The 18,328-nt window shown below is 41.2% G+C and overlaps 1 protein-coding gene and 1 long non-coding RNA gene across 2 annotated transcripts in view; one reads left to right on the top strand and one right to left on the bottom strand.

Moving 5' to 3' along the window:
* LOC140724833 (uncharacterized) overlaps positions 1 to 16,798 on the bottom strand; it is an 88,789-nt gene extending 71,991 nt beyond the window's left edge. Inside the window, exon 1 of the long non-coding RNA XR_012098193.1 lies at positions 16,595 to 16,798. This is a non-coding gene — a long non-coding RNA (uncharacterized lncRNA). The remainder of the gene's footprint in view (positions 1 to 16,594) is intronic.
* Positions 1 to 18,328, top strand: part of LOC140724832 (sodium/potassium/calcium exchanger 4-like) — a 334,703-nt gene that overhangs the window by 289,278 nt on the left and 27,097 nt on the right. The window contains exons 12-13 of the mRNA XM_073039498.1: positions 17 to 183; positions 16,737 to 16,851. Of these exons, the coding sequence (XP_072895599.1) occupies positions 17 to 183; positions 16,737 to 16,851 (282 nt within the window). The remainder of the gene's footprint in view (positions 1 to 16; positions 184 to 16,736; positions 16,852 to 18,328) is intronic.

The raw sequence follows: 18,328 nt of genomic DNA, 5'->3' as shown, positions 1-18,328 counted from the left end.
TTTTTATTATCTACAGATGGCAATTTGAATAAGCTGAAGTGGCTAAGTTCATGGCCAGTCCTTGTTATGCTGTTCTTCACCGTGCCTAACTGTACAAGGCCTCGCTGGGAGAGGTTCTTCATGGTTACCTTCATCATGTCTACCCTGTGGATTGCCGTCTTCTCTTATATAATGGTGTGGATGGTAAGTAATGAAACAAAGGCAGATCACACTATTTAAAGCACATACTCTCCTGAATTTATTAAGGGGTGACATTTGTCATAATCCAAGGCTGGTTGAACTCCAAATGCTGAAAGTACAGTGGAAGTGTATGGTTCAAGATGGCAAAGGGTATTTCTGGAAATGATTGGAATAATGCTCAGCATAAATTGACTGATTCTTATCAGTCTCCTGATAGCTTGATAGCTATAGGAAAGGATAGGTATGGAACTTGTGGGAGAGTTTTTAATTGGAGTAGGGCAAATTATAAGGGTAATAGGCAGGAACTAAGAAGTGTTAAATGGGAACAGCTTTTCTCTGGCAAGTCCACATCAGACATGTGGAGAGTGTTTAAATATCAATTGCACAGAGTACAGGAAATGTAAGTTTCTGTTAGAATAAAGAATGGGGGTGGAAAGATAAAAGAACCTTGGGTGTCCAGAGAGGTGATGAATTTAGTCAAGAAGGAAAAGGAAAAGTTTGTAAAGCTTCAGGAGTTGGGATCAAACGAAGCACGTGAGGAGTATAAAGAAGCCAGAAAAGAACTAATGAAGGGAATAAGGAAAGCCAAGAGAGGCCATGAAAAGTCCTGGCAAGTAGAATTTAGGTGAGTCCCAAGACATTGTGTACATATATCAAGAGCAAGAGGATAATTTGGGAGAGAGTGGGAACACTCAAGGATAAAGAGGAGACCATTTGCATGTATGCAGAGAATGTGGGTGAAACACTTAATGAGTACTTTGTTTCAGTGTTTACCAAGGAAAAGGATATGGAGGACCAGGAGATCAGTGCTGACTGTATAAATACATTAGGGTGTTTAGAGGTCAAGGAGGAGGAAGTATTGGGCTTCCTAGTGAGTACTAAGGTGGTTAAGTCCCCAGGGCTTGATGGAATTTATCTCATGTTATTGAAGGAAGCAGGAGACGAGATTGCTGGGCCCTTGACCAGTATCTTTGTGTCCTCTCTAGCCACAGGTGAGGTCCTGGAAGACTAGCGAGTGGCTAATATTATACGTCTATTTAAGAAGGGAACAAGGGAAAATCCTGGGAACTGTAGACCACTGAGTCTCACATCAGTTGTGGGGAAATTGCTGGAGGAAATTCTTAGGGATTGGATATATAAGCATTTGGAAATCCATGGCCTAATTACAGAGAGCCAGCATGGCATTGTGGACAGTAGGCCATGCCTTACCAGTTTGAATGAGTTTTCTGACAAGGTGGCGAGAGAGATTGTTGAAGGTAGAGCAGTAGATGTTGCCTAGTTTAGTAAGGTGTCTGACAAAGTTCCTCATGGGAGGCTAATCCAGAAGATTAAGATGCATGAGTTCCATGGCAAATTAGCTGTTTGGATTCAGAAAAGGCTTGTGCATAGAAGAGAGGGTGGTGGTTGAAGGGACTTGTTTGAGCTGGAGGTCTGTAATTAGTGGAGTTGCACAGGGATTTGTGCTGGAACCTCTGCTGTTTTTAATGTATATAAATGAGTTGGATGAAAACGTAGATGGGTGGGTTAGTAAGCTTGCAGATGATACCAAGATTGGTGGAGTTGTGGATGGTGTAGAAGACTGGCAAGGAATACAGCATGATACAAACTGTTGCAGGTATGGGCAGAGAAAAGGCAGATGGAGTTTAACCCAGATAAATGTGAGGCGTTGCACCTCGGTAGGGCAAATGCAAGGAAACAGTACACTGTTCACTGTTCACTGTTCAGGGCAAACCTACAGCACAATACAGGCCCTTCGGCCCACAAAGTTGTGCCGAACATGTCCCTACCTTAGAAATTACTAGGCTTACACATAGCCCTCTATTTTTCTAAGCTCCATGTACCTATCCAAAAATCTCTTAAAAGACTCTATCGTATCCACCTCCATGACCGTTGCCAGCAGCCCATTTCATGCACACACCACTCTCTGAGTTAAAAACGTACCCCTGACATTTCTTCTGTACATACTCCCCAGCACCGTAAACCTGTATCCACTTGTGGTAACCATTTCAGCCCTGGGAAAAAGCCTTTGACTATCCAAACGATCAATGCCTCTCATCATCTTATACACCTCTATCAGGTCACCTCTCATCCTCCGTGGCTCCAAGGAGACAAGGACAAGTTCACTCAACCTATTCTTATAAGGCATGCTCCCCAATCCAGGCAACATCCTTGTAAATCTCCTCTGCACCCTTTCTATGGCTTCCACATCCTTCCAGTAGTGAGGCAACCAGAACTGAGCACTGTGCTCCAAGTGGGGTCTAACTAGGGTCCTATTCAGCTGCAACATTACCTCTTGGCTCCTAAATTCAATTCCATGATTGATGAAGTCCAATACACCATATGCCTTCTTAACCACAGAGTCAACCTGTGCAGCTGCTTTGAGCATCCTATGGACTTGGACCCCAAGATCCCTCTGATCCTCCACACTGCCAAGAGTCTTACCATTAATACTATATTCTGTCATCATACTTAACCTACCAAGATGAACCACTTCACACTTAACTGGGTTAAACTCCATCTGCCACTTCTCAGCCCAGTTTTGCATCCTATCAATGTCCCGCTGTAACCTCTGACAGCCCTCCACACTAGCCACAACACCTCCAACCTTTGTTTCATCAGCGAACTTACTAACCCCTTCCTCCACTTCCTCATCCAGGTCATTTATAAAAATCACAAGAGTAAGGGTCCCAGAACAGATCCCTGAGGCACACCACTGGTCACCAACATCCATGCAGAATAGGACCCGTCTACAACCACTCTTTTCCTTTTGTGGGCAAGCCAGTTCTGGATCCACAAAGTATGTCCCCTTGGAGCCCATGCCTCCTTACCTTCTCAATAAGCCTTGCATGAGGTACCTTATCAAAAGCCTTGCTGAAATCCATATACACTACATCTACTGCTCTTCCTTCATCAATGTGTTCAGTCACATCCTCAAAAAATTCAATCAGGCTCGTAAGGCAAAACCTGCCTTTGACAAAGCCATGTTGACTATTCCTAATCATATTATATCTCTCCAAATGTTCATAAATCCTGCCTCTCAGGATTTTCTCTGTCAACTTACCAACCACTGAGGTAAGACTCACTGGTCTATAATTTCCTGGGCTATCTCTACTCCCTTTCTTGAATAAAGGAACAACATCTGCAACCCTCTAATCCTCTGAAATCTCCCCATTGATAATGCAAAAATCATCGCCAGAGGCTCAGCAATCTCCTCCCTTGCCTCCCACAGTAGCCTGGGATACATCTCATCCGGTCCCCACAACTTATCCAATTTGATACTTTCCAAAAGCTCCAGCACATCCTCTTTCTTAATATCTACATGCTCAAGCTTTTCAGTCCACTGCAAGTCATCACTAACATCACCAAGATTCTTTTCCATAGTGAATACTAAAGTAAAGTATTCATTAAGTACCTCTGCTGTTTCCTCCAGTTCCATACATATTTTCCCACTGTCACAATTGATAGGTCCTATTCTTTCACGTCTTATCCTCTTGCTCTTCGGATCAAGTTCTCAGTATTCTCAAGAGGGAGGGTGAGCAGCCGGATGTTGTGGTCCATGTAGGGACCAATGACATGGGTAGGAAGAGTGAGGAGGTCCTGAAAGGTGAGTTTAGGGAGCTAGGCGCCAAGTTAAAGGACAGGACCTCCAGGATAGCAATCTCAGGATTGCTGCCAGTGCCACGTGCAGGTGGGTTTAGAAATAGTAAGTTAGTGCAGATCAACACGTGGCTGAAAACATGGTGCAGGAGGGGGGGCTTCAGATTTATAGATAATTGGGCAGTTTTCCAGGGAAGGTGGGACCTGTTCCGGTGGGACGGTTTACATCTGAACTAGAGGGTGAAAATATTATTGCAGGTAGGTTTACTAGAGGGGCTCCAGTGGATTTAAATTAGATACGAGGGGGGAGGGGAACCAGAGTGTAGAAACAGATATATGGGAAAAGGAAGAAAAAGAAGATAGTAAAGTTGTTTGCACCATTAGAGATAAACAGAGAGGAAGAGGTGGAGAATTTCTTAAATGCATTTATTTTAATGCAAGGAGCATTGTAAGAAAGGTGGATGAGCTTAGAGCATGGATTGATACCTGGAAATATGATGTTGTAGCTATTAGTGAAACATGGTTGCAGGAGGGGTGTGATTGGCAACTAAATATTCCTGGATTCCATTGCTTCAGGTGTGATAGAATCGGAGGGACAAGAGAGGGAGGTGTTGCATTGCTTGTCAGAGAAAATATTACAGCGGTGCTCTGGCAGAATAGATTAGAGGGCTCATCTAGGGAGGCTACTTAGGTGGAATTGAGGAACAGGAAAGGTGTAGTAACACTTATAGGGGTGTATTATAGACCACTTAATGGGGAGCGAGAATTGGAGGAGCAAATTTGCAAGGAGATAGCAGATATTTGTAGTAAGCACAGGATTGTGATTATTGGAGATTTTAATTTTCCACACATAGACTGGGAAGCCCATACTGTAAAAGGGATGGATGGTTTGGAATTTGTAAAATGTGTGCAGGATAGTTTTTTGCAGCAATACATAGAGGTACCAACTAGAGAAGGGGCAGTGTTGGATCTCCTGTTAGGGAATGAGATAGGTCAGGTGATGGAGGTATATGTTGGGGAGCACTTTGGGTCCAGTGATCGCAATGCCATTAGTTTCAATATAATTATGGAGAAGGATGGGACTGGACCCAGGGTTGAGATTTTTGATTGGAGAAAGGCTAACTTTGAGGAGGTGCGAAAGGATTTAGAAGGAGTGGACTGGGACAATTTGTTTTATGGGAAGGATGTAATGGAGAAATGGAGGTCATTTAAAGGTGAAATTTTGAGGGTACAGAATCTTTATGTTCCTGTTAGGTTGAAAGGGAAGGTTAAAAGTTTGAGAGAGCCATGGTTTTCAAGGGATATTGGAAACTTGGTTCAGAAAAAGAGAGAAAAAATATAGGCAGAATGGAGTAAATGAGGTGCTCGAGGAATATAAAGAATGTAAAAAGAATCTTAAGAAAAGAATTAGAAAAGCTAAAAGGAGATATGAGCTTGCTTTGGCAAGTAAGGTGAAAATAAATCCAAAAGGTTTCTACAGTTATATTAATAGCAAAAGGATAGTGAGAGATAAAATTGGTCCCTTAGAGAATCAGAGTGGACAGCTATGTGTGGAGCCAAACGAGATGGGGGAGATTTTGAACAGTTTCTTTTCTTCGGTATTCACTAAGGAGAAGGATATTGAATTGTGTAAGGTAAGGGAAACAAGTAAGGAAGTTATGGAAACTATGATGATTAAAGAGGAGGAAGTACTGGCACTTTTAAGGAATATAAAAGTGGATAAATCTCCAGGTCCTGACAGGATATTCCCTAGGACCTTGAGGGAAGTTAGTATAGAAATAGCAGGGGCTCTGACAGAAATATTTCAAATGTCATTAGAAATGGGTATGGTGCCGGAGGATTGGCGTATTGCTCACGTTGTTCCATTGTTTAAAAAGGGTTCTAAGAGTAAACCTAGCAGTTATTGGCCTGTAAGTTTGATGTCAGTGGTGGACAAATTAATGGAAAGTATTCTTAGAGATGGTATATATAATTATCTGGATAGACAGGGTCTGATTAGGAACAGTCAACATGGATTTGTGCATGGAAGGTCATGTTTGACAAATCTTATTGAATTTTTTGAAGAGGTTACGAGGAAAGTTGATGAGGGTAAAGCAGTGGATGCTGTCTATACGGACTTCAGTAAGGCCTTTGACAAGGTTCTGCACGGAAGGTTAGTTAGGAAGGTTCAATCGTTAGGTATTAATATTGAAGTAGTAAAATTGATTCAACAGTGGCTGGATGGGAGATGCCAGAGAGTAGTGGTGGATAACTGTTTGTCAGGTTGGAGGCTGGTGACTAGTGGTGTGCCTCAGGGATCTGTACTGTTTGTCATATATATTAATGATCTGGATGATGGGGTAGTAAATTGGATTAGTAAGTATGCAGATGATACTAAAATAGGTGGTGTTGTGGATAATGAAGTAGGTTTTCAAAGCTTGCAGAGAGATTTAGGCCAGTTAGAAGAGTGGGCTGAACTATGGCAGATGGAGTTTAATGCTGATAAGTGTGAGGTGCTACATTTTGGTAGGAATAATCAAAATAGGACATACATGGTAAATGGTAGGGCATTGAGGAATGCAGTAGAACAGAGTGATCTAGGGATAATGGTGCATAGTTCCCTGAAGGTGGAATCTCATGTGGATAGGGTGGTGAAGAAAGCTTTTGGTATGCTGGCCTTTATAAATCAGAGCATTGAGTATAGGAGTTGGGATGTAATGTTAAAATTGTACAAGGCATTGGTAAGGCTGAATTTGGAGTATTGTGTACAGTTCTGGTCACCGAATTATATGAAAGATGTCAACAAAATACAGAGGCTTTTTCCATTGAGAGTAGGGGAGATTCAAACAAGAGGACATGAGTTGAGAGTTAGGGGGCAAAAGTTTAAGGGTAACACGAGGGGAAATTTCTTTACTCAGAGAGTGGTAGCTGTGTGGAACGAGCTTCCAGTAGAAGTGGTAGAGGCAGGTTTGGTATTGTCATTTAAAGTAAAATTGGATAGGTATATGGACAGGAGAGGAATGGAGGGTTATGGACTGAGTGCGGGTCAGTGAGACTAGGTGAGAGTAAGCATTCGGCACTGACTAAAATGGCCGAGATGGCCTGTTTCCGTGCTGTAATTGTTATATGGTTATATGGTTATACTTGTAGAATGCCTTGGGGTTTTCCTTAATCCTGCCCACTAAGGCCTTCTCATGGCCCTTTCTGGCTCTCCTAATTTCCTTCTTAAGCTCCTTCCTACTAGCCTTATAATCTTCTAGATCTCTAACATTACCTAGCTCTCTGAACCTTTTGTAAGCTTTTCTTTTCTTCTTGATTAGATTTATTACAGCCTTTGTGCACCACGGTTCCTGTACCCTACCATATTTTCCCTGTCTCATTGGAACGTACCTATGCAGAACTCCACACAAATATCCCCTGAACATTTGTCACATTTCTTCCGTACTTTTCCCTGAGAACATCTCTCTCCAATTTAAGCTTCCAATTTCCTGCCTGATAGCCTCATAATTCCCCTTACTCCAATGAAACATTTTTCTAACTTGTCTTTTCCTATCTCTCTCCAATGCTATTGTAAAGGATATAGAATTGTGATCACTATCTCCAAAATGCTCTCCCACTGAGAGAGCTGACACCTAACCAGGTTCATTTCCCAATACCAAATCAAGTACAGCCTCTTCTCTTGTAGGCTTATCTACATATTGTGTCAAAAAACCTTCCTGAACACACCTAACAAACTCCACCCCATCTACACCCCTCGCTCTAGGGCAGGCATGGGCAAACTACGGCCCGCGGGCCATATGCGGCCCGTTAAGCTTTTTAATCCGGCCCGCAGAACTTGATGAAATTATATTAATAAACCTTGTTAACACCTCAGATCCATCCTGAGAATCACCACAACAAAACTAAATCCAGACTTTGATGCGCTGGCTAAAAAGGGAGACCAACAACACTGTTCCCACTGAAATTAAAAATAAGTTTCTTCGTTGTGTTATGTAAAAAATGCATTTGAAAATATTTTTTTCAATAAGCCTTACATGTTACATGTCATTTCTGTTAAGTGATGGACATGAGTAGTGCGCAGGTGCACGTACGTTCTCAAAATAAAAAATGCGCTCCAGATCAAATAACGCACTCCGCATACTGGCGCGCTGTCACTGTTCTGTCAGTGACACTGGTCGTTGTTGAGTTTTGGCACAGGGGACAATTGAATAAGAAGGAGCAGGACAAGTAGACCTGCATCTCCTACCGTTTTTGAAATAAAGACAGTCAGGAGGAGAATGATGATGATAATATCTTGAAGGATAACAGAATTTTCAGTGCTTTAAAATAATAACTGTTACTATTAAAAAAGCTGTATTTTATTCATTTAATTTTCAGTGTTTTAAAAGTCATTTCAATAAATAGCTAAATACCATGGGACTTCAAAGACAGATATTTTGTTGTAATGCATTTGTTCATTTTCAATTGAAATTAAAGCACATGTTTTCTACATAACCCATGATATTTTATTTTCTCTTATGAGGTGTATTACCAAAACACTCCGTCCATCTGCTCCTGGTCTGGCCCCCCTGTCAAATTTTAGAACCCTTTGTGGCCCACAAGTCAAAAAGTTTGCCCACCCCTGCTCTAGGGAGATGCCAATCGATATTTGGGAAATTAAAATCTCCCATCACAACTCTGTTATTATTACACCTTTCCAGGATCTGTTTCCCTATCTGCTCCTCGATATCCCTGTTACTATTGGGCAGCCTATAAAAAACACCCAGTAAAATTATTGACCCCTTCCTGTTCCTAACCTCCACCCACAAAGACTCCGTAGACAATCCCTCCATGGTGTCCACCTTTTCTGCAGCCGTGACAATATCTCTGATCAACAGTGCCAATCCCCCACCTCTCTTGCTTCCCTCCCTGTCCTTTCTGAAACATCTAAAACCCGGTACTTGAAGTAACCATTCCTGTCCCTGAGCCATCCAAGTCTCTGTAATGGCCACCTCATCATATCTCCGAGTACTGATCCACGCTCTAAGCTCATCCGCTTTGTTCACAACACTCCTTGCGTTAAAGTAGACACATCTCAAACCTTTGGTCTGAGCGCGTCCCTTCTCTATCACCTGCCTATCCTCCCTCTCGCACTGTCTAGAAGCTTTCTCTATTTCCGGGATGTTACTTGGTTTAGCGAGCGTGTGCTATCATGAGGGGCCGGATAAACTCGGGCTGTTTTCTCTGAAGCATCAGAAGCTGAGGAGAGATCTGATAGAGATTTACAATGTTATGAGAGGCAAAGATAGAGTGGACAGAGAGTATCTGTTTCCCAGAGTTGACATGTCTGAAACCAGATGACATGCATTGAAGGTGAGGGGGGTAGGTTCAAGAGGGATAGGAATGGTAAGTTTTTTACTCAGAGAGTCATGGATGCTTGGAATGTGCTGCCTGGTATGATGGTAGAGGCAAATACATTAGAGGCTTTTAAGAGATGGACACACAGATGTAAGGAGGATAGAGGAATATGGATACTTGTAATACATTGTCTTCTATCCTGAGTCTATCAATTCTATGGTGTTCCTTGTTAATTTGTCGAGGTGTTCCTTATGAAGTGGGGAAAAGATCGTGCCACCTCTTCAGAAAATAGTTTTTAGCAATTTGCTGAAAGAAGTGAGCTTGAATATAGCAATTCAGAGGCCAACACGAAGCTGAGTTAGAATAGTTGATGTAATTCAGGAAAGTTTGTGATTATAATTAGGTTGTTAAAGATACACTACAATGAATAGATGTCACTAAGCTTAATGTCCCATCAAGCTTTATGTTCTAGCTTAGTTTATCTGTGCTGCTGTTTTGAGAGCATATTTATCCCTGAGAAGTGAATCTTTCTATTTAGCACGGGCATTGCCAAATAGTAAACTTTAAACTTCTTCAGGTAAAATGTACTTGAATGGGTTACACTTTTGTGTGTGACCCAGCATCAAAGATATGTGGAATTTTTACATCACTTCAGAGTCATGTTACTATGATCAATGTTTAAAACGGATTTCCATGGCATCAGGGTTATAGGTCACTGTCATCTGCTTTGTCTCATCTATGTAAGGAATCCAAGCGCAGTATTTCCAAGAGCCAGTAAGAGAAAGGGAGAACTCCCCAGTGCAGAAAACTGAATGGATTATGCAAGGGAAAGATTGTATGAGACTTTTGAAGTTAGAAGTATATATAAGATATATACTGAATTTTGAAGCAAATGTGAGATCATTATATTTGTACATTTTCTTTGGAATTGCAGAAGGATATTGATGATTCTTGCCAGTGAAGTTTTTGGTGAACTTGTAGCACCAAAACTGATTCCTCATAGTGTTTTCCTTGACCCAATTGCATAGCATGTTTTTTATAGATGGTCTCCAAGGATACACATGACAGTGCACAGTATAGAATGCAAAGGCAGAAAGGACTACATGGTGCCTTATTCCTGGACTACTGCTTAACTATTTCATTGCTATGTGGAGGCTGTATGACAGGAGAGCCTAAGAACTCCGGTGCCAAGCAAAAGGATGTATTATTTAAAGCAAATTTCATTTTGGATCTTGATGGAGTAGCATGAATTATGGGAGCCCAGAATGACGTGATTTTGTGTATAAAAAGAACACTCTGGTGGAAATAGCTCATGTCATGTAAACAGTAAGGGGTCTTGTTTAAGGATATGTACAGAAACTGGAAGACTGTTTCAGTCTGAAACCAGTAGCAATAATGGAAAGCTGGTGGTGTAGAACAAGAGTTCAAAGGCAGCTTTAACCCCATGGTTCATTATTGATGGGCTGAATGGCCTAATTCTGTTCCTATGTCTTATGGTCTTGAATGATTCCCTAGTACGATAAGATGGATTCCTGACCTCGCTATGATATTGCACCTTTTTGTTTTCTGCACTGCACTTTCTCGGTGACTGCTACTCTTTACACGGTGCATTGAGGCAGAATAAAGTAAAACAATAACATTAAAGTGTAGCTGTTACCGATTTGATCTGTATGAACAGTATGCAGGACCATCTTTTCACTGTATCTCACTCAGTACAGGTGACAATAATAAAGCAATTCCAATCCCAGGTATGAATGGAGAATTAATGATTATAATGTTTCATTGAAGAACTTAGACAGATTTACAACGTTGATGCCTTTTTAGATTATACCCTCAGTGATAAGTTGAGCATGCTTTGATAAGTAAACAAAATTCAGCATGCAGAGCCTTGACTATAAAGTTGCTGTGTCAATGGAAGTGACGTTCATGAGCAGAAGTGACCAGTTTGGCTGCAGTGCGCTGTCAGAGAGCCACAGCAAAGTCCAGGAGGATGAAGCTAAGTCAAAAACATCACTTCAGCTAGTTGCTAAAAGAGCAGGGCCATAATTTGCCAGAGGCAAGTATTTAGTTTGCCGAAGACAGAGGGTCTGCATTTTGACAGCCTCAGGGTCACAAGAAAAAGACAAACAGTGGCATTTGGAAACGACTACAGAAAGAAGAGTTGTACATTATCTGTTCCACAAGCATTAATGACAACAGAGAGTTTGAAAATAAGGATATTAATTAACAGTCACACATGCTGCTTTCATATTGCTGCAGAATGATAATGAGGCAAAACATCTGTAGTAACAAGTTCAGCCGGTTACTATTGACAGAAAGCCTCGTCAAACCGAAAGCTTAATCTGGTGAGGTTATGACAGATGTTTTGATAAATACAACACAATTGTCAGTAAGTAATCTATAAAAGTAGGCCAACTGGAAAGAACAGGCTGGGACAGTGCAAGCCGAAGGGGAGGATTGATCCTGCGATGTTGTACCTTGACACATTGTTGGGAAGGGACAATAATATGTTCAGCCAGCTCTACTGCCATAATGGGGTACAATGCACACATTCATATCACACCGCACGCAGAGCCAAGAGAAGGGATGCAGTCTTGTTTGCTCAAAGAGTCATTTTGAGAGCAACTGGAGAAATTGAAATTGACCAGGGTGAATGGGCCAAGCCAGTACATAACATCGACATTACACAGAAGTCACATTAAGTAAAGCAGCAGGAAGTAAAAGATAAGGTTTGTTCCCTTTCAACTGACACCTTAGAGCAGTGGACATTAGGAAAAGCGGCTCTTGGCACAGAGATCCATAGGTTTTTGTCTGAGGTTTTTCTTGGGGGGGGGGGTCAGATGCAAGAGGTTAAAATTCATAGACTCCACCCAACTCTGCATCTTTCTCCCTCTTAAGGAATAATGATTTCTTCAAGTCAAAGTTTTCAGAGAGCACATACAGCACAGAAACAGGCCCTTAGGTTCACCTAGTCTATGCCAACCTGATCTTCTGGCTAGTCCCATGTACCTGCACCCAGACTATATCACTCCAAACCCCTCCATTTACCTACCCAAACTCTCCTTAAATGGTGCAATTGAACCTGCATCTACCACTTCCACTAGTAGCTAAGTACAAGCTTTCAGCACTCTCTGAGTGAAGCTCCACCTCAGGTTCCCCTTAATTATTACATCTTTTACCCTAACCTATGACTTCTGGTTCAAGTCTCACTCAACCTGAGGGGAAAAAGCCTGCATTCATTCACCCATTCGTCATAATTTTGCATACCTCTGTAAGATCTTCCCTCATTCTCCTACGCTCTAGGCAATAAAGTTCTAACCTATTCAACCTTTCCCTATAACCCAAGTAGCAGCAACATAGAGTCATAGAAAAGTACAGCACAGAAACAGGCCCCTTACCCATTTAGTCCGTGCCGAAAATTAACATCTTTGTAAATTTTCTCTGCACTCTTTCAAGTACTGGGAATGCTTTCTGTATTGAAAACAAATTATCTATGCCCCATTGTACATTTTTACAGTAAAATCCAGATAAACATTCTATAACATTTTGAAACCTAGTGCTGTGTAGAATTTGAAGAATTCTTCCATTTAAAGTGAAAATGAAAACTTTGAATTTGCAATGGTTTCAATATATTGTCAAAGTTCACTACGAAATGAAATTACTTATCAAGTCTGTTCACCAAATATTGTTCTATTTGCTGACATTCAATGTTCATGTAATTTGTGTCATTTTTATTTCTTTGTCAATGATGAGATGTGTTGATTGGACTCTTTTTTAACAGTCCTTTCGTAAACTTTGCAATTAATAAGGACAGGACATAGAAACCAAATGCAAACTAAAGTCAGATTTCAGAATTAGAATCAGAATCAGGTTTATTATCACTGACATATGTGGTGAAATTTGTTTTCTGTCAGCAGTACAGTGGAAGACATTTCAGAAAGTACAAGTTACAATAGAGCTAGAGTGATAGATAATGTGTAAGAGGAATAATGAGGTAGTGTCACCATCGCTTCAGAGATCTGATGGCAGAGGGGAAGAAGCTGTTGAGTGTGAGTATTCAGTCTCCTGTATCTCCTGCCTGATGGTAATAAAGAGAAGAGGGCGTGTTAAGATATTATGCATGTTATTGAATTTTTTTATTAACATTAGTTTTGGAAAGGCATGCTATAGGCTAATTGGGATAATGATGGGACTTCTGTTGCTTCTAATTAATTTACCTTGGTTTTGATAGATATCAGAAATGAAAATATGACAGCAGTTTGTGTAATGGGTTGCCCACACAAGTTTGACAGGAGCAATTTTTGAAGCAAATTGTTGACAGGATAGCACTTGACTTGAAAGCTACCCTTGTATGCAAATCATGCTGTTGAATGGATGACGGACAGAATATAATATTTATTACATCGTATTAAGGACTTTAAACCACCTTCTCAGCAGAGACAATCTAGCCTGACATAATTGATCAGTAAGTAGTGATATCTTACCCATCGGTAGAACATATATCAATCATTAGTGGTAGGCAGTCAAATTTGTGCTGCCCGTTCCACACTTGATTATGGTAATGTCATGTAAAGTTTGTACAGCCTGGCTCTGCAAGAGAACTGAATGATCAACAAACCTGGCAAATATTCTGAAATCTGAATCTCCCACACTGATGTGTGATTCAACTGTTTCACGGACTGCCATCAAACCAAGAGTTGCATTCTATAATGATGGGGACTTCTTTGCTCAAATCCCAGCTGTTGTTGCACAGAATATACTGGATATGAGCTGAATTATTATGAAAGCAGAGAAACCAAGGTCGATCCAAAGTCTTCGTTCTAAACCTGTTGCTCATTGGGCTCACTGCAGTGGCTCATGTCACGTGTTGTGTTAGATAATATTTTTACGTGCTTATGTGATACATGGGTCATGTTGATGCGGCCCACAGAAAACACGAGCAGCAATAAAGATGGCTCACAATGGAAAATGGGTTGAAAGTGCGGTGTTTTGTTTTAATGATCCCTCATGTAAGCATGCCAAAGTCAGACTTGGGGCCATTAAGACTCTTCGGATTCTGCAATGCACTTTGCATTATAGATTAATCCTGCACAGAGTGGCCTGGTGGTCCTTGTCTCCTCTTCAGTAGAAGCCCCCAGCACCTGGCACTCTCAGGACGTCTCCCATGTGAGTGCAACCTAAGCATCGGTCAGCTTAGCTTCTGTGCTGAAGAGGGATCAGTCTTTTCCAGACTCGTGCTCCTTAATGTAGCCTTATTACTCTGGAACCTAAAGTTAAGTTTCTTAACATTCTTCTTTTCAATTTGGCCTTCCTTTCAAACAGTCCGAATGATGCCAAATAATCTTCCCAAAAAATGGGAATGGTTAGCAAAGAGTTAATGACCAGAGGATTGAACAAAATAGGATTCTGTGGAATTCATTGTAATGTTCATTCCTTCTTGTGATATGTATCATTACTTTTGCCTTAAGAATAAGGGTAAGAAGTTAGTAAGTGGTAATTTACTTGAAAGAGAGGAAGAAAGCTATAGGCAACAGAAAATACCTGGAGAAGTATAATGGTGTTTGGAAAGGCAAACAGGGTAAGGGAATACACAGAGATTGGTGGGAAACTGGGAAATATAAAGGAGCTAGGCATACAGTCCGCATTTTCCTGAAGATGTAAGGACAGGGCAAATAGATAAGAAGACCAAGGGGATACTTTTTTAGATTTGACCTCATCTGGAAGGGCACAGAGATCATCTGCTAACGTTTAAACAGAGAGAGAGAAGAATTTGAACACACAGTCATGAGTGTACAGGGAGTAAAGGCTTGAAGAAACGGAGTCCATGCTGAGTTGAGGGATGACCACTCCTGTGGGTGCTGCCCTCTAGTGGTTGGAAGGAAAACTGGATTGCGTTCGTCTGCAGCTGCAACTAGCACGTGGTCAGGAACTACTGCGTACAGTCGGCCCTCCTTATGCGCGAATTCAACCAACCGCGAATCGCGAAAACCCGGAAGTGCTCTTCCAGCACTTGTTGTTCAAGCATGTACAGACTTTTTTTCTTGTCATTATTCCCTAAACAATGCAGTATAACAATCATTTTACATAGCATTTACATTGTATTAGGTATTATAAGTAATCTAGAGATGATTTAAAATATATGGGAGGATGTGCGTGGGTTATCGTGGATCGGGATCGGAAAAAATCCGAAGTTCTCTTACTAAGTAAGTCGGAACATGTACATCTGGTATTATTTAGCGTCAGTTAGTCAAACTTTTGTCTTAATATATAGTATATATTTTACCTTTCTATGCATATAAAACACTCAAGAAGGTATGTTTCAGCGCCAGGCTCGGGAACGGAAGTTCTCGGGACTCGGGACAGACCGCTCCTGAGTGCGTTTTCTACCGTGCTGGGTTGATGTGGAGGAACAAAAACCCAAAACCCAATAATTAAACCACTGTGTTGCTTGGTAATAATTGTAGCTTTCACCAGAACAGAGCCTTTCTCACTTTATCCTTTAAAATTGTTCCGATCGTTGATCAACATAGCCTAACGCTTTTCCAATGACCGATGGTGTTTCACCTCTTTCCGATCACTTTATTATTTCCACTTTATTTTCAATCGCGATCGTGATTATTTTCGTGAACAGAAACACTACGGATTCAGATCTCTACCGCCGGGTCCTAATGTCCACCGCACTGAAACAGGCTAAATAAGGTCTGGGGTTCCGCTGGGTCCTAAGGTCCACCGCATTGAGACAGGTTGAATAAGGGATTTGAGCATCTGCGAAGTTTGGTATCTGCAGGGGGGCCCAGAACCAATCCCCCGCGGATAAGGAGGGCCAACTGTACTTGTTTTTGCAGAGACGTAGCTTCAGGACAACATCCCATGCATCATCATTCTTCAGGCCATGTCACTCAGGGGCTTGAGCCAGTATTATTATTCATAACTATATGTACTATGTTTTGTGTGCTGTGTTTTACTGCAAGTACTGCACCTTGGCCCCAGAGGAACGCTGTTTCATTTGGCTTTTACATGTGTATGGCTGAATGACAATCAAACTTGAGCTTGAATTTGAACTTGAACACTGGTGTTGGGTATAAATACGCTGCACAGAATGTAAGTTTTAGCTGTGGAGAGAGACGGGGGTGTGGAACAGTTTAGATCAAAGTAAGGTTCACTGAAATGAGTGCTGAGAAAAACAATTGATAGAGGAGGAGTACAAGACTGAATAGCTTTCTTTGGCTGCCACAGGCACGATGGGCCAAATGGCGTCTTTCAATGCCATAAATGTCTATTATTCTGTGATAAATCTGAGCCAGGCTGCTGTCCTCCACTCTGCTGCAGTGGAATGGTTCTGGTTGAACGACAGTACTCCTGCATGAAATTGAAGATTTGGAATTGTTTAATGGTTGGCAGAAGCAGATAAAAGGCTTTCAGCTGCCAGCCACACTAAATAAGACAAACCCACGCATTCAATCTGTTACACTTTACAGTGAAAAATTCATAAACCAGGCACCTTGTTTTGATGTCCATCTTTGCAACAGTCTTGGGATGCTGTGTGCTGTGTACTGTAACGTGGGGTTTTTTTACAAATCTTCTTGAGTTGCTTAGTGCCTCATTCCCTTGGCTGTATTCACCAGTTTCTTTTCTGTGTGCAGGTTACTGTAATAGGGTTCACACTCGGAATTCCGGATATTATCATGGGAATCACATTTCTGGCAGCAGGAACAAGCGTTCCAGATTGCATGGCTAGCTTAATTGTTGCCAGACAAGGTAAGTACATATTTACTCAATTTAGACTGGTTTATTAATGGAGCAGTGCAATGTAAATAGGCTGTATTGGTTCAGCTTAGCAAGATATTAGTCACAATAGTTTCCTGCAGTCCAGTCTACCTTTAAAACAACTCAGCTGCTGAATCAATGGGGTGATTCCTTTTTCTAAAGAAAATTGATCTTTAATTGTTTTTATAGATTAACAATGCTTCATTGTAGGTTATCAGTAACTCAGTGATTTTAATTATGCAGAAAACTCTTTTAAGGTAGCTGGAATGGAAAGTAGGTCACGTTCATTATTCTTTCCACAGACAACATTGTTTATAAGAGACTGATGGCTAGGTTCATACTCATTAGCATTAAACACAATACAATAGATTCAGGTTAATCGGGACACATTGGGCCCAGTACATCTTGGCCCAATTAAGCGGCTACCCAAATTAGCTGAAGTTTCGTGGAAATAGTTAATAAGACGAACTACCAGGTAACAAATTATATATTTAAATAAACTACTGAACACCTTAGAACCCCAGCAAAATTAATACAGTACTATAAAACCGTGTATTAGTTCCTAATAGTTATCAGTGGAGGAATTAATCCAATGTATGCTGATGTGTTCTTTTGATTGACAGTAAATGAACAAAATCAGCACACACACCAGGTGTAGATCATTAACTGCCTTCAAATAATGTTTTCAATGATTGCATCCTCCAAATCTTCATTTTCATTGTAACATTCAACATGATAGTTGATACTTTCAAATTCTTCATAGTTCCTAATTTGTTGAAGTTGTGAAATTATTTCATTTTCACTCCCGGCTGCTTCTGACCTCGCCAAGCCTGAATGCTTGAAACCACCGTGAGAAAAAACAGTTCTGAATTGTCTTAATCCTTATTACTCACCAACTATCAGTGACAAAAATAATTACTTTGTGAACATAAGCAAGTGATCCTATTTACAAACTGTTTACCCTAGGCAGGGTGTAGTGATGACCGCCGCACAACATGTATGTGACTGAAACTATTCAGCGCCAGTCTTCTGCCCCAATTACGTGGCATAGTGTCCCAGTTAATCGGAGGGACTTTCTCAACTTGTTTTTGTTCTTTAAAAGTTGTCCCAAATAGGAGTCTGCCCCATTTAACAGATGGCTCAGTTAATCAGAATCTACTGTATATAGTCACATCAACACTATATGTTTTATTTATGCCAATGACCATAGATGAAGGCAAAGTTCATTCTACCGGCTCAGGGTACAGGGTAATAATGTGTTGATTTCACCACAAACAAGAGAAAATCTGCAGACGCTGGAAATCCCAGCAACACACACAAAACGCTGGAGGGACTCAGCAGGCCAGGCAGCATCTATGGAAAAAAGTACAGTCAATGTTTTGGGCCGAAACCCAAAGAGGCTTCCCTTCCTCCACATCAATGCTGCCCTCAACATTGATGGTGAATGGTGCCCTCCCATTTCACCTAC

Source organism: Hemitrygon akajei, chromosome 3 (assembly GCF_048418815.1).
Source record: "Hemitrygon akajei chromosome 3, sHemAka1.3, whole genome shotgun sequence".
Lineage (NCBI taxonomy): Eukaryota > Metazoa > Chordata > Chondrichthyes > Myliobatiformes > Dasyatidae > Hemitrygon > Hemitrygon akajei.
The sequence above is the reverse complement of the archived record's forward strand: the minus strand, read 5'-3'. Positions and strand labels throughout refer to the sequence as shown.